Source organism: Chamaea fasciata, unplaced genomic scaffold (assembly GCF_029207755.1).
Source record: "Chamaea fasciata isolate MVZ Bird 193981 ecotype frontalis unplaced genomic scaffold, bChaFas1.0.hap1 SCAF_7, whole genome shotgun sequence".
Taxonomy (NCBI): Eukaryota; Metazoa; Chordata; class Aves; order Passeriformes; family Sylviidae; genus Chamaea; species Chamaea fasciata.
Window position 1 is genome coordinate 37,130,463 of NW_027094092.1, and position 17,641 is coordinate 37,148,103.

Sequence of the window (17,641 nt, forward strand, 5' to 3'; positions counted from 1 at the left end):
TGAAAGAGCTGCTCTGAATCTTCCCCTTTTGAGTGATGCCTTATCTGGATTCCAGTATTACTCCCCCTATGTAAAGGAAAGAATGGAAGTCACCTAAAATCTGGGTCCAATTCTTGACTTCTTCAGTTTTTATTAAATAGCAAAACAGAAATTTTATGAGTTTTACCCAGTTGCCTACAAGTACCATGAATTTCAGATCTAAAACTGGTTATTCAGGAATTCAGGTTCCTGGTTTTAACTGGGACAGCTTACAGCAATTATATTATTGCTCCTTTTAGAGACAGTATTGCTTTGGAAGAATGAATGAGCCTCTGCCACCCAAAATGTTAAATAAATAGTTCATATAGTCCGTGATTTCTCAACATGCTGAGCACACTGGTGAGACAAATAGAGCATCTATAGAATTTGCTAGCTCTGTGCTCTTTAGTTGGTCTCCAGGCAGGCTGCCAGTGTCCATAAATAGGCCAAAGTGGTTCACCCAAATAGTCCAGGAGTTTTCAGCAGTTCCCTAGAACACATTTTAGCTTCCAGTATTTGTCCATGTTCAGCCTGCAATCAGCCTGAACCCACTTCACTTAAAACCCTTGATTTGCACAATTGCTAAGTACAGTAACTTGCACTTATTGGAAATAAATTGTCTTAACTTGCAGCTTTTGAATTTTATTTGTTGGGTTAGTAGTTGTGAAAAATCTATCTTTTAGTTTATAAAATGATCAAATTTGATCTGTTAGATACTGAGAGAGAATGATCTTGGCAAATAGTGATTTTTTTTGAGAGTCACTTTTCTGATTAAAGACAGTTAAGTACTCAAGGTTAAATTTTCTTAGTCTTTTAATGCCTGGTTACAGACAATAAACCACACAGAAGAAATAGTAACATTTAAAAACTGTGTGCAGCCCAACTGAAAATGATAGATTTATTTTACCTAATTATTAATCTGAACATAATTATTCTCGGTTCTGTATGCAAAGGTTGATAAGACTTTAAGAAAATGTGAGGTTTGCAATTGTAGAAGGTAACAGGAAAAGAGCTCCCTTTTTCTTACTGTTTTGCATGTTTTCTTTTTTTGTTTCTCTTTTAAGAGCTGGCTGTATAGTTGGTGTTTGAGAATATCTTTTTAAAAATGTATGGACATATGTTTTCAAGGAAGTGAAATGAAAGCCAGGTGAAAGCTTACTAAAATGCTACAAAATCCAGAAAATTCTTTATGTTAAACCGTAAGGTATTTTTTCCCACCAATCTCTTCAAATTTTTGTTGGTGTTTGATTTTCCATCTATAACTTCCTGTCTTCCTAAGAAAGAGAAGCCTATCTTTTCTCTGTTTGGCATGCAAAAATGCATTTTTCTCCTCTCAATTACTTTTAATGCATGTCAAGAAAAAAACCCAGAAGTTGGTGAACATTATTCAGCCTACTGTGGCAGCTTTTTGTTATTTAAGACATAAATCAAATGTGGAACTTCTTTTTTCCTGGGGGACAAATTGTTTGTCTGAATTTGAATGTGCTTGTGAATCACTCATGGGGACAGTACTTGTGCTATTGCCACGTAAGAACAATTATTTGCGTTGGTTTACATTGTTTTGCTCTATAGCATAAAAGTATTCAGACTGCACACAGGGGAACAGCACCTCTGCAGACCCCTGTAGGATTAGAGCCATGGACCTCAGTCCTCCAGACAACTATGGACATGTTTATGTCCCATCAGAGGAATCAGAAGAACTCTTCTAGCATGTGGAGTTGAACGATGCATAACTGGTTTTTGGGACCTGGGGCCAAGATTATTCCCAAAGCAAAGCCCATTGAAGGATCAGAGATACAGGGTTTGTTCATAAGGAAATGCTTAGAATCACAGAAGTTCACAGAATCACAGAATTCTGAATTGGAAGGGACCCACAAGGATCATCAAATCCAAAGCCTTACTGAGTGGCCCATACAGGGAACAAACCCACAACCTTGGCATTACTAGCACCATGCTCTGGCCGACAGAGCTAATCTCAGTAAGTTAAGAAGATAACAAAACAGTTTTGTGAATAGGCTACTGTTTCGTAATATTTTCCCATTTGCCTCTGTGGCTCTTACTTAACCTTTTTAACACTTGTGACACTTCCGTATGGGTACACTGAATTGCAACTTCATTCCCTTTGAAATAGAAAATGCATTCCTTCTGTCTAGAAATCTCATCTTGCATTATCAGCTTTGGGAGTGGAAAGAGAAGAGGTTTATTTCTTTAGTAGTATCTGCTGAAGATGTTTAAGGGCACTCAAAGGCAAGCGCTTTCCCAACAGAGTACACAATTACCTGCTTTGCAAAGACAACCCAGACTTATTTTTTATACTTCTGACAGTGTAAAATACTTTAATTCACATGCAGTAAGCACTGACTTTTATCACATAATTAGCATTCTAAACTCACAGTTTCAGAAGTTCATAACTCAACAGTAGGTTTAAACCCAGTAAATTCAAGCCAGAAGCCTTATTTTTCAGTGTAAAAAGACACCTTTTTTTTCTACAGTATCAAGCCAAGTGGACCTTTTTTTATTTCAGGCTTTTTAAAAGGTTTTCGATTATAATTTTTTTTAAAAAAAATCAAAAATTAATTGCTAGAGTTTCATTCTGATATTCCTCAGATTGCAAGTCTGCTTTGACAAAATTGAAAAAAATTGAAAAGGTTCAGTGATAGGCATTTAAAACCAACTCCTGAGAACTCATAATGAGCCAAATTCAATATATTCCTGTGCAAGTCTCATTGACATCAGTGAATCTGTTCTGTACACATCCTATTTTTAAAATCCTGCATGCATAATCACCATCAGCATTGTTACAGTATCTACCGTAGGTGGGTGCAACTCCGAATGCAGATTTGTACTGTCAGCTCTAATGGTTCTCTCTTGAGAGAAATTCAAAGTGCTGTTCATAAGCTGTTCTGGACTTTTAGGTAACTAATCCCATCTCACACATAAACTCTCAGATACATTTGGTAAAGAAAATCAAAAACTTCAGAATACATATTTATATGACACTGTTACATTCTGTTGAAAAAAAATATGTGCATTTTATAATATTCACTTACAAAGATGTATCTATAGGTTTGTAGACAGTATAATAACAGCAAAATGATGTTAATCTTATGATATATGATTAAATGAGCCCAAAAAATGTCAATGCCAAGTACACTTCAGTGTATGTCAGTTGTTATCCTTTCTTTCATTTAAGTATGAAAGAGAAATTTTAATTTCCATTTTTGGGGAATGGTACATACATATAACAGCCTGATTTATTTTTGAGCATAAGATATTGTATGTTTAATTAACATTACTTCTGTATGTTTAGGTAATTGCTGTTAGAACACAGGAGAACATATTGTACTTACTGCCTGTGCTAGAGCATAATGGGCTGGACTACAACAACTACACTTGTTAAGCTGATTTTAGCATTTCTTTACACAGCAGGAAGCACCCATGCTGTGGTTTCTTAATGTACTCTTTACCTACTGCACTGTACTGTACAATAAAAATAATAATTAATTATGATCCTCATCTTACCAGTACTGCTGCTATCTGGGTGACTTTGGCTGCTGTTTCAGGGTTTCACTGCCCCACACCCTGAAACAAGTCTTTCCCTTCAGAGTTTTATTTCTTATGTGATATTGCTGAACAGAGCCAAATTTTTTGAGGACAGGTTTGTTGCATGGATTGTGATGGCTCCACATTTGTTCAGGTCTCCAAGGACCCGCACCAATAAATGTGAAAGAGACAACAGCAGAATGGCATACTTTCCCATTTCCACCAGGATGAAAAAAATACTCTAAATTAAGTCTAACCTTAAATGTATAATCTGTCCTTGGGAGAAAAAAAAAAAAGGATATAGCATCTTCAAGCTCTTGGCATGCCTTACGAGAAAAAATTGGTTCTAAGGGTCTCTGATCTTGTGTTTTAGTAAAATAGAACTGCACGGCTGACTGACAGTTCTGATCTAAAGCATTTACGTTTAAGTTTTGATCTCTCTGCTTTTGATTAAAACTAATGAGCTCATTTAATTCAAAATGGGAATCTCTGATAAGAGAAATAAGGTTGATGTGATTGGATTAGAGGGGCAAATTAAACTCTTAGAGCAGAAGTTTGTGCTTATACAGTGTATTAAAAAGCTGTTGGCGTATTATGGTGTGTTAGATGATGAGAAAAATTTCATAGTAATTCATATTTAATCAGAAGAAATGAAAGTACTAAATATAACATGGCTTTGCTTTTCCCTCGAGTGATAAAGAGCTGTACATTTAAAATGACATCGAATTCATGCTCTCTAAAACAAAAAAATCTTAAGAGACACACTAAAGAAAGGGGCACTGTTGTCAGTTATCACAATAGAGCGGAAATGTCACAAACACAAGACAAGTTGACCACATTAAATCTAGGACAATTCAATATAATCCTTAGCTCACAAACAAAATTTTGTGTTTCTGTTGACTGCATAAAAAATGCATTTTAAATACTTAAACACTTTCTACTAGTAGTTTGTATGGTTCTCCTAAACAATAGAAGTACAATTACAAAATATTTTTTTTATTCCTTGTTAATTCCTCACTGAAATTGAAATTTCTTTTATCTCCAATAATGCCTGTTTATTGTAAACTGCTCCAGAATTTTCCCATTAACAGTATTTTGGGGATGAGTTGATTATCAGGACTAAAAAATAGGAACCATAAAAATTTTATAAAGAATAAAAAATACCTCAGTGCTGATGCTGTTTTATCATGGTTTACACTAAGAGTCATAAGTATTTTAAGTGCTTGCAGTTAAGGGAGGGAGAAGTGCAGGTGAGAGCTATACCTAGTTGTGAGCAAGTAATATCCCTTCAGTTGGACTAAGAAGATATTTCAATAATGACTAAATAATCACCAATAAATGATGATATGATGACAATAATAATAATAATAATATGTGTCATTTACTTGAGAATTCTTGCCTTCAGGTTGTTTAATACTTTATTGATAATGAAGGCCCTAATTTCCTCAGTAATGTGGAAACCAAGGCACACAAATCCAGCACTGACTCAGATATCACTGTAGTTGAAGAGAGAATAGAGAATAAAAATCTGCAGAATTTGCAGCCAATTTCAGGAGAGAATTGCTACCTAAGTGAGACTTTGCCTTTTACAAAATACTGACAAACAGTTTTTAGAACAATGTCATATGCTCTAGTGACATACCCTCCAACTCCAGTCATAACTAAATTGTGCAAGAAAGAGTTAATGAGACAAATCTCTGTTAAAAATTCTATGGGAAAAATAACTTGAAAATGAGACATACTGAGTATATGTATATTTTTGTAATTTCTTTTTTGCTAAATAAACATTTTCTAAATGAGGTAAATTGATTACAACACTCTTAGCATCCATCAGTCATTTTTTTTTGCAAGTTCAAGGATTGCACCTGAAAAATAGCTTAGAGGGGATGTTTAAAATCTAAATTATGTGTATATGTATTTTTTCTATTCCCTAGTGGAATCTACAAACCCCAGTTTGCTAACCACAGACAACACTCTAGAGCGCTCTTTTTTCATCCGAATGAAATCTACACTGACCAAGCGAGGAGTGCACATCAAATCATCAGGATACAAGGTAAGGGTTGCACTGTAGCATGAAATATTGACATCTTGAAATTATGTTCATTCATGTTCCAGAAACACCTTAATAGACAGAGAAAGGAGCTATTTCACATTTGCATATGTCTCATTCCTTTTGTTAAGGAATCATTAATACGTATTTCCAGCCCGAGGTTTGGCTTTTCTACTGCTCTTCCATTAAATAGATCATTATTATGATAGATGTTGATGATAACAGCATGATAGCCTTCAAAAGAGCAACACTTCCAAAGTAAAGGTATCTTTTACCAAAGAAGGTGAGTCAGAGTAACATCACTTTTCCCACAGTGGAAAATTACTGCTCATTTTGTTAGACCGTTAGTCATCTTTGGGTTATATTTTTTCCCAGAGAGGTAGGATTTCTTGATGCAGGCAGCATGCTATTTCGTTTTGCTGCCATTCCAGCTGTAGGAAACAACAAGCCACAATGAGTACTTTTCCACCATTTTTCTTTCATTGTCTGTCTGAGAGGCATCTGCTGCTGGGGATCATATTTGCCGGATTTCAGACTCTTTTAAGATATGAAAGTCTCTTGTTCTTTATCAGCAGTAATCTCATTTTTCTTCAGTTGTTTATCGCTCATAGTGCCTGTAGCTACCACTGGCTTTGCAGTATACTAAAACTAGAAGGAATAGCACATTTTTAACATTGTCACCTTTTGGAATGAAATATGTCATCCATTAAGTTTTATACAAGATAAAAGAGTGTTGCAAGAAGGTAACTCTGAGAATGTGTGGGTATTTAAAGAAGTTGCTTGTCAATGTTCATTTAAAAACTTTCACAACCAGTTTGTTGCAGTTTTTAGCAGAAGATTTTGAGAAGCTTAAAAATCAAAATTCCCCAACTCACTTTTCCCAAAAAATTCTCAAGAATATAAGATTGTGGTAGTTACCTGAGAAGTCAAAATCTAGCAGAAATATCTTCTTCACAAGCGACTGGGAGTCCTTCTCTTGGATGGTTTCTGGGTCAACATGATTACAGCTGTTGCGAATAGAAGTTTTAAGTCCAAAGCAGTGGTTTCTTAAGGCATCACAAGTTTTGATCTGTATCCTGTTTAATTATCTGCACCTGAAAGAATGTACTGAGTACTTGTTCATGCTTACAAGTCTGGGGAGGTATCAAGACCAGGAAGCGTACTGACACTGAAGTGTCTTAGAAGGAAGAAGGAGAATTAATTAATTAATTAATTAATTGGCACATCATGGAGTCATAGAATGGTTTGGGTTGGAAGGGATCTTAAAGATCATCTAGTTCAAACCTCCCTGGCATGAGCAGGGACAGCTTCCACCAGACCAGGTTGCTCATATATGGCCCCATCGACTTGGGCCTGAACAATTCCAGGGATGGGATATACACCACTTCTCTGGACAATCAGTTCCAGTGTCTCATCTCCCTCACAGTAAAGAATTTCTTCCTCGTATCTAATCTATTCCTACCGTCTTTCAGTTCCAGGCTAAGCAACCCAAATTCTTTCAGCCTTTCTAGCAACCACATAGGAAAGATATTCCATCCCTCTAAATATTTTCCTGGCCCTACTCTGGTCTATTCCCTTGCTGTCTTGGCCACCCCAGAGCTGGATGCAGCACTCCAGGTGGAGATCTCACCAGGATGGGGTAGAGGGGGAGATTCACCTCCCTGGCCCTGCTGGCCACATCTCTTTGGATGCAGCCCAGGACACAATTGTCTCTCTGGGCTGCAAGCGCGCCTTGCCAGGTCATGTCCAGCCTCCTAGCCCCCAGCATCCCAACCCAAAGTCCATCTCCTCAGGGGAGCTCTCAATCCATTCTACACCCAGCCTGTATTCATGCTTGGGATGGCCCAGGGACCTTGCACCTGTCCTTGTTGAACTACAGAAGGTCTGTACAAGCTCCTCTTTCAAGCCTGTCAGGTCTCTCACTTCCCCCTCGAGTTCCCCCTGAAACAGCACCACACTGCTTTTTCAGGTCATTGAAATTAAACTTATTTTCATGATTAGGCATGGTCCACCCAGGCTCAGACAAAGTTAGACTGATAGAGAACTTTCTTTGCTGGATATTCTTGATGCAATAATAATGGGTAAACATAGGGAATTTGTCTGTGGATTTTGTAGTCTCACTTTTCTTGCCAGAGGTAGGTAGGAACAAAACTAAGACGCGAATGACTGTCATTCTCTCTCTTGGACTCCTGACAATCTAATTTTAGTCCTTCATAAGACCAGGACATATAAGCTGGCTTCACAAGGTGGGGTTTTTCTCATTACAATACAATTTTTGAGATTGACAGTAGACCCTTGGTTCAAAAGACATGGTAATGTCTATCATATAAATACAATATAATTTCTCTTAGAATTGCTAAATTGCTCATGGAAGCACTTAAAACCATAACTGAGATGTCACAAATACAGCAAAATTAGTTTTGAAAGATCAGATATCTTTTTTTAGCCAGTTTTTCCTGAACAAAATTAATGGATAAAAATACAATAGCCAACAAAACTGCCTGTAAATAAAACATTGGGGTTTTTCCAAATTTTTTTTCATGAGGCAAATCAGCTTGAGTGAAAGTGCATAAACAGTGTACAAGCCCTAGGCAGGTGAAAAAAAATAGATGTGCAGTTCTTCTGCTTTTTGATGTTTTTAAGGTTTTTGTAACTGGCAGTATTACGCTGAATTCAGCTGTGTCCAGCAATATGATTTGCACTCTTGACAGTTTTTCAAAAGCATGGTTATTGGCACTCTGTGCTCTACGGAAGGATCATTATCCACGGCCACAGCAAGCCCCAGAAAAACAGTAACTTCATTTTAGAAGAGTTGGATCAAGTGAACATCCTTTTAACTGAGTTTTAAGAACTGCAATGTTTAAATATTCTTGTGAGTTGGTGTATCAGACAAGCATAATAAAACTCAATCAACCGTTACAGTAAATGTCACTTTTAGGAATCTTTGTCATTGATTTCTAAAAGTCCAGTACTAGAACAAGCTGAAGGCCTCTTGAATTCATTAAAGTATGTACTATCAAAATTAAGAAAGATTCGTGAGCTTTGTGGATGTACCTATATGTAAGAAATTATCAGCAGGGAGGAATAGCTGCATAACATCAACAAAGATCGTGAGAAAAGCTGGCTAAATTCTGCATCAGAGGCCCCTGGAAGTACTTCAGCATTTAGAAAACCGTGTGGCAGTTGGGATCATGGGCAGCAGAGTTCCTGCAGAAAATCCTGGTGGAGCGGGATGACTAATGAGCCACTGTCTCACATCTTCAGAATACAGCAGAGCACTGGATTTTCCATCTGTAAAATGTAAGGATTCTTGGCTAGCACCTCCCCTTGAGCTCTTGTAAGGGGATTCAGGGGTAACGCCCCCTCAATCAGCATACAACCATTCACTGGTAACAGCACACTGGGACCAGTGTGCTGTTAGCTGTCTGTGTTATGGGTCAGGTTTCTGTCCTCCAGCAACGACAAAATTTTTTCATCTATGTGAAGTAGTTGTGTCTTGATCCCAGCTCTTGCTGAGCTCAGAACCACATCGTCATTTTGCTTTGCTTTGAGGACTGCTGATGAATGTTTCCTGTAGACAGCAGATGATTGAGGTGGTCTACAATGTGCTTAGTCAATTTTCAGAATGAGTGGTCCCTGCCTTAGGAAAATCACATAAAAGTGAAAACAGTCCAAGAATGAAATTGATTAATCATTCAGGTTGATGTAGTCAAAACTAATTTTCTATCAAAAGAAATGTTGAAACAAAAAGCAGACTGATAAATTTACATGTATGTATGCCTCAAAGAAACCCCGCTCTAGACAATTCTGACATGAGAAGAACCTGTTTATAGTCCCTTCCTGGGCTGATATAGCTAGTTATGAATTACATGTAAAGATGGAGGTAATGGCCTTTTTCCATGAATTATGTTACCTTAAAAGTGTAAGTGAAAAAGTGATTACATGATTAATCCTTCCTCTCTTTTTCCCTTTCATTGTTCCCTAGCAGTCCCCTTGAATTAGAATTTCGCATTCTTAATGCTCTTAGGCTCAGAGGCTTGCAGGAAAAAAAGTTTACATACAGTACTAGAGAGTTATTAATTTTTCAGTTATTAAACTTAAAATCTTTAAAAACAGTGAAATAAAATTTAGTCAACTGATAAAACACATGGAAAACAAATAAAAAGAAAAAAAAATTTTAATTCCATTCACTGCAAAACTCAGAATGTATTGCCATTGAGGCTGTTGTCTGGGATCCATGCTGGAAAGATATATTGTTTGTTCTCCACTGAAAATATAACACATTTTCCTTTTTTTTTCAATATTTATTTTTTCATCAGTGAAAGAGGGTTTTGTATTTAATTTTGATTTTTATCTTCATTTTACCTCTTTTTTCATTTGTTTTCCTCCCTTTGAGGGTCACAGCTCTGTCCACTTAAAGTTTTCCCAACTTCAATTTTTCTGTTTGACTTAATCATATGTCAAAGCTAATTTTAATTCAAAATGACATTTCTTAGGACCAGTGATACATTTTCTACTCTCTACAGTATTCTATTATTGTTTTGTCATGTTTACTTGCCTGTCTGATTGTGCTAGAATTTTCTTTGTTGTGACTTTCATGACCTTATACTATTCTCTTGGACAAAGTTTAACCGATGGGATCAAGAAGTAGTCAAAGCATAAAACAGCGTCAGAGTCAGTAGTTGCCAGCTGTTTCCAGCTCATCAGCTCATCAGAGATGCTAAATCCATACATACTCCTCTATTGTTTTATGGAATAGCACTCTCATTATAAACTATTACAGAGGTGGATATGCAAACATGAGGAGATTGCCTTTAATGACTTCACTGTCACTGTGGCAATATCTGAATGTGGTATAACCAATATCTGTAGCTTCCCCATCTCCCATGAAGCTGGCACTTAAACATCTTGAAGACCCATCAGCAAAGTTAAGAACATCCTAGAAAACCTTTGGGCTGTCCCTTCCAGTGGACAGACTGCATAAAAATAAGTAAATGCTATATTTAAAAAAAAAAAAAATTGGTTTGGTAAGTTTAGTTAAGAAATTTGGATGGTTTGTTGCACATCTAGTTTCTGCAGTTCAGTAATGGAGGATGTTTGGTTAGCTATATTTCATATATCATATATCAGTTGTATGAGGTACATCAAAATATTTTAATTAATACTTGAACTCCAGAAAAGCTTTTTCACAAATTAGTCTTGTAGTTCTCATGGCTTTTTTTTTTTTTTTTGACAATGGTGCCTTTCTACAAACTCATTTCAAATTAGACATTCTCTGAGACTGTACTCTCAGATTTGGTATTTAAAATCATAAAGTTAGAATTCTTTGAATGACAATTTTGAATATGGAAATCTAATTTTTGGTTGAAATTTTGTACCTGTCATGGTTCTACTATGAGTGTTTTTCATGCTATTCCTTCCTTTGTTCACTATTTAATTTTTTTTTCCTTTTAGAAGAACTTGAGGAGTTGGGCAGGATTAGAAGGTCTTAGTTGAGCATTTGAAGTGCAGGTTTTGGCAGAATTTAGATTCATTAATCCAAGAGGGCAAGAGAATCAAAAATTGTTTTAGAAAGACAAAATTACATTAGACTCACCTTGTAATAATGTTCTCTTGGTTCAATCCAAAACTGAAATGATTGTTTCTCATCCAATTGAAAGATTCACCTAGAATTCTGAAACAAGATGTCCCTACCCCAAAATCACTTTAAGGACCCAGTATATCATTGCAGAAAACCACCTTCCACTTCAGGGGGATACGATGGAGGAGGAAAGAGAAGGCAGAGAATAGTCTAATGATTGGTACGTTTTTTGGATGTGGCCTGTGTTAGAGACAGATTTCATTCCCTCTTCCAAATGAGGGAATCCACTTATCCCACTTTACAGCTTAGCCTAAATTTTTGCCTCCTCTTCTAATATTTTTCCCCCTTGAAATCTTTTCTGTCAAGTATTTTACTATGTCCCAGAAAGATGTCCTGACCTTTCTCTGTAGAAAGAAAGAAAACTGCGGAATTTAGTATTTTATCACATGATTACTGCCACACCTCTTTAATTGAGTGAAGAAGGAATAAGAAACCAACATCAGGAAGCATTATGTGAAGAGTTTTCTAAATGTCAGCACATGCATTCCCCAGACTTTTCAGCACTGGGAAGACTTAAAGGTAATTTGTCAGCGAGAAAGAACTGATCGAGAATTCACCCATGTAAATCGATGACCTTTTTGTCAAAAGGAAGTCTCTTAGCTAGTAAAGATGCAGCATGACTTGAAAAAGAACAAAATACTAATGGGCCAATCTGAATCTTATGAAGTACCTACCTGTAGATATAAAGATATGGTTCAAGAAATAATGGTCTGCAACCAGATTAAAAAGACTGGGGTTCATTTTATGCCTTGATATAGAACAGTGAGATTCTATTAGGAGAGCTGTTGGAAAACCTTAGTTCACACTCAGCATCTAAATACGTTAACCAATTTTTTTAATAGTTCAGTAGATATGAATTCCACCTTCTCAAAAGGAAAAAAATCAGGGTTGAGCATCTTTTAAGTGGAATTTATAGCACTGTTCCACCATCTGGAAAAATTAATATATGTTAGGCATTCATTATTGCAGTAGTGTTATTGAAATTAACCAGTTAGTGTTATATAAAAGGCCTTTTTAATAGCAATCTTCTGTACAAGAAATATTCAAGCTTTGATCATTCCTCACAATGACTGCAGCTGTAGTACTCCTGACACCTGTTATCAGGCTGTGTTTCTCCTCAAATATTGTCTTAAATGTTCAGATGGCCTCTGAATTGTGGTTTGCTCCAAACTGAGTAAAAGGGAAATCAGTTCTGAGTTCTGGAAGGAAAGTAAACATAAAATTGAGTTAGCACAGATCACTTTCTGGGAGATTTTTTATTTTCATGAATTCTATTATCAAAGTATAAGAGATATAAAAAGATAATATTATCACCAAATTAGCATTAATTGCCTTTGATTCTGGTTTTTAGGCAATATGATTCTGAAGCCTCCTTTTTTAAAAGTCAGTGGATATAACTGCAAGAGAAAACTGAGACCAAGATTTATTCTGATACATAATAAAATATTCAAAAAGGACAGAGAGCAGTTCCAAACTAAATCTGGTATTCTTTCAAGAACCAAGTGTTACTGAGTCATAGAGACAGAAAATTTTTGATACACTTTCATAAGCAGCACTAATTATCTAGACATGTGAACTCATAGTGCAATGTGAGACCTATTGCAGTGTTAATAGCAAAACTCACTAAGTAGGATGAGAAAAATGAGATCTCAGCAGAGAGGGAACCAGAAAATACCTCTTATTACACACTGGGAGAACAGTTTTGTGCTTCCAGGTAGGAATGCCTAGTGAAAAAAAAAAAGAGGTCTTCAGTCCACGCATTTTCTTAAGTTATCCACCAGTGTTGTTTACCACTGTTTACTGTTAGTGACTGGGAATATGCCTTTCATAGGAACACAGAAAAGCACACAAAAGCCAAGATTTGCTTTTAGGACAGAGACGTACTGCTACTTGCATCTCTGCCTCAATTCACTGTTTTATAACTGCTGCCAGTAGATGTTTTGGCCCACCTTTTTTTCATAATTTAAAGATTGTTTCAGATGTGCAAATGCAGGCACTGCTAACCACTTTATCTCTACCACTTGCAGCAGTTCACAGCTTTTGTCAAAAGTATGCTGAAAAATAGGCTCATACATTGATTTCCACACTTTTCAAACTTTCACCGTTATGTGTTGTTCTTACCTGTGCAAAGCATTATGTTTTTATTGGCTTTTTCCTGTTGCTTATTAAGTCATATTAATGAATGTACTTTAGCAACAGTCAGCTGAGTCTGGAAAGTGCTAACATACCAAGATATCAAGTAACTTGCCAAAGATAACAATGGCTGTTTGTGTCAGAGCCAACTGTGATTACATGCTGTACCTCATCCTCAGCTTTTCTTTCTAGCGCACGAATATTGTCAAATCCTCTCTCTGTTCCAGGGCATCACACTTCATTTTCTCAGGCTGGTACTTCCTTTGTTTTGATGGTTGCCCTGAATACACAAAATGAGATGCCAAGGAAGAAAGTACTCAGACCAGATAGTGTGAAGTTTAGCAGAACTCTCACCAAAACAAACAACAAACAACCAAAGTGAAAAAAAAAAAAAAAGAAAAGAAAAGAAAAGAAAAAACAACAACAACAACAAAAAAAAAAAAAAAAAAAAAAAAAAAAAAAAAAAAAACACCACAGTAAAAGATTAACTCCTGCTCTCAACTGGCGTACAACTGACTGTAGAAGAGCTACTCCAAAATTCTTTTCCTTAGAAAGAAAACATAGCAGCAAAACACATTTTTCTGCCCCTTGGATTTAGCCCGGGGGAGTTTCTTGGGGCTGCTGTTCCTGCCACCTTTCTGTGGGAGAAGGGCAGGGCTGGCAGCATCCAGCTCTTCATCTGGCGGATGGCTTGGCTCCTTGCAAGCTTTGCTGTTCTTATATCAAAAACCCCCAAGCTTGCATAGAGACCTTTTTTTTTTCCCCCCCCAATTCGATTAGCATTTTTTCATATCCACCATAGATGTGTCCACCCTAAAGACTTTACTAACTACTTTGAAGCAATACATAAGTAAATGTAGAATTGGTAGGGAATCATTAGTCACTGTAGCTCTTTATGTTTGATCAAAGTGTATTAGAAAATTAAAATACTCCATTTGCTGATGCAGGTAGCACCAGTTTGCATCTGCTATTCACTTTCTGCATGAATTGGTGTTTGCATAAGGTTCAAGCCTGTCATTTACTCAAAAGCCAAACTTATTCATACATTTTGGTGTCATATGAAGAAACATTCTTCTGTACTTATCCATTTGACAAAATGGGAGGGAAAAGAGGCTCAGAGCATTTCAGATGTGTCCACGCCAGTGTGCCATACGTGAAGCCAGTAGCTGAACAGGAGTCTTTCATTCCCTGACTTTACCTGGGGCAATGACTCCTCGATAGTGATCTGGACACTGATGCGCCAGTTTTACCGTCTAGAACAGAAAATTGATCATGAGTGTTTTAGAGCATGTTTCCCAGAGAGGGTTGCTGTAGTGTAAATGTCCTTTTTCTCTACTCTTCAGAGTGCATAATCACCACTCTACAATGAAGAAAACCATTATGCCTCTGTTTCTAGATATTTAAGCTGCTTCTAAGTGAGCTTGCCTGTTGATTGGTCTGAAGAATGGTGTGTGGTTGAGCCCAACTGCTTTAGCCCATGGAGAAAGCAGAATATAGAAGTTTAGTGGAAAGGGTTTCAGTTTCTCCTTTTTACAGCATCATTAGGAAGCTGTCGTTCTAATAATAATAATTCCCATTTGACATCATAGAAGTAAAAAGAAATCACTGCTGACATCAAAAATGAGGCGATATTTCAGCAGTATTAGTTCACTGAAGATAAAATAGAAGTCTTTATTACTCCCAATGCTTTTAAAGAAAGCTGAGCAAGGCTTATACTGACCCTAAAGCTTATGTACCTTAATGCATCTCTAACCAGTATGAAATAAGAAATTTTAATTTTTACTAATATATTTTTGTCTGTTGCTCCTTAGAACAAAGAATTTTGTGCCTGCTTAAAGGAAAATTATCAGTATCTGAGAATAGGCCTGGAGAGCGCAATTATCTTAATTTCCTCCATTACTTAAAATTCTTTTAAAAAATACTGCAAACAAATGAAAACACTAAGGGTATTACAAGAAGTGGTAATATTCTTAAAATCTTCATATTGGAGTCTTTACTGAAAATTCATATAGATTGAATAAAGAGGTCTGAGCTCTGAAGAAGTAAGTTTTATTTCACTTTTTATGAATAAGTATTTTATTCTCTCTGAACTTTCTGTGCTCATTGCTGTGTGAATTGCTTGCTATTAAAAGGACACAGACAAGGTCTGTTTCATCAGTGGTAAACAATGTTTTTCACTTTTATTTCTGATAGCACATTAGACCCTCCCATTACCCTTTCTTTTACAGACATATTCAGTTATAATTCCCGTCTTTGCATGTTTTTCCATCCTAAACCAAACGATACAGCACATCAGTGACTCACTCTATCCAAATATACATGGAAAAGAGTGTATCCTACTAATATGTGACAGTATTTCCAGAGTTTGACATCTATTCTTTTTCTACTGATTTGTTTGTTTGCTTGCTTGTTTTAGGGGACATTTAGAGAGAAATATACACTGCATAAAATTAAAGCAATAGGATGCAAGGCTGGTGCCTTCAAAACTGACAGTATTACCACCATCAAAAGTAATTTCAAGAAATATGTATTCTTCCCATGGCTTCATTTTACAGAATTGATTACATATTTGCAAATAGTGTGAGTTCTCTGTATAGAAAGACAAACCTGTTTAAAATGTTTCAATCTTTTCACAATCAAACTCAAGGAATTTGTGCAATTGAATATGTGGTGGGATCATCATGTCATTTTGTTCAGGCAAATATGTTGATAACATAACAGTCACAGCTCATCTGCTGTTGAGTTGCTGATTCTCAGTTATTCTCAGAAATAAGATCTGAATTCTTAGAGCCATGAAAATATTTAATAGTCATAAGCCTTTTAAAAATCAAAATTAGTACATACCAGTTACAGTGAAAAATTTAAATCTGAAATGAACTCTGCACTGCCAATGTAAACAAGTCTCATTCTGTGCACAAATAATTTGGACATTTTCCCCAAGAATTTGTTGCGCATGAGCAAAATGCTCAATTTTATTTCATGTGAACTCAGTGTCCCCTTTCATTTTGACATATTTTGGAAGGTCTGAGGTATTAGATAAATATTTGTCTTCTTGGAAATTCTTATTTCATTAGATTTTTCATTAATTTCTCCCTGCTCAAGTGCTCAGAAATGTATCATTTCTTCCTAAAAATCAACAGCTTTCAGTTCTTGCGATCCTTTGCACTGTTGCATTGTTACAGAGACTATGTTGGTTAAGTCAGTCCACCACTAGACGTAGCATTGTGCTTAGGAGGTACCTAAATGCAGAGCCCTGTTTCTCAGGGCATCTCTGAGAAATGCTCAGCTCACAGGGTATCTCTGGCTCCAGCCTGGATCTTCCACAGTCATATGTCCACGGTTAGGAATGGGGCACTGGACACAGTTTTTCCTAAAGAAGCAAGGAGCTGATTCTCAATACCCAAACATGCATTATGGGTTGGTTTTAGTCACTTTATAGTCATATGCATTCATAAATTTTTATATGGTTCAAAGATACAGACTTTGACAGTACAAAGCTCACAGAAGAGCTTTAGATCACTGGAGCAACCACAGACAAAGTTTATGTTGACAATTTATCAACTCTCCTCCATCAAGGAAAATTGTTTTTTACTGCCTGCCTATTAGCAATCACATGCATATTATGAAATTGAGTTTTGGGGAGGACAGTCTGCCATCTGTCTTTTCTGTCTTTTTTTCACAATGCATCATTCTAAAGTTAAAACTTTCTGTGCTTTAAAATGATGTAAAATATGAGATGTCTATAATAGAGACACTTGGAAAGAAAAATGTACTAAGTAGAAATGTAAATCTTTATAGACTTTGGAAACAGGCAACTGCTGATGCTATACTTTATATTTTAGCTACAAATGCTCTCCACATTTTCCAAATGCCATAGTGCTGATAATTAATTAATATATATCTCAAGGAGAGGGGAAATGTTTCCTTCGTAAACTCCTTCTGGTTCAGGGTGGTTTTTTGTGTGAGTGAAATGGAACTGCAAATGCCTGTTGTGAAGAAAGAAAAAGATGTGTGCAGTTTCCTTTTTGTGTTCTGATATGCTAAGATTTTATCAGTAATATTGTTTTCCTGTAAAAATATCTGCCTCAGAGAAAATCTGCTGTGTAGCTGTCAGGATTACACCTCTTAGAATATACCTGTGGTGATTCTGTTAAATTGATAAAAACAGAACACTCTGCTGTGTAGAAGGATTGCTGAAAATATTCTGAAGCCCTTTCATGTGTAGCAGCACTTGTATGGCAGTACGTTTATTGTGC

General features: G+C 36.3%; 1 protein-coding gene across 4 annotated transcripts in view; it reads left to right on the plus strand.

The window, feature by feature from the left end:
- The window catches only part of NPAS3 (neuronal PAS domain protein 3), a 596,091-nt gene that overhangs the window by 534,989 nt on the left and 43,461 nt on the right, over positions 1 to 17,641 (plus strand). For all 4 annotated transcript variants that reach the window (XM_066188407.1, XM_066188408.1, XM_066188410.1 and 1 more), the window contains one exon: positions 5,496 to 5,614. In XM_066188407.1, coding sequence (XP_066044504.1) covers positions 5,496 to 5,614 — 119 coding nt within the window. The remainder of the gene's footprint in view (positions 1 to 5,495; positions 5,615 to 17,641) is intronic.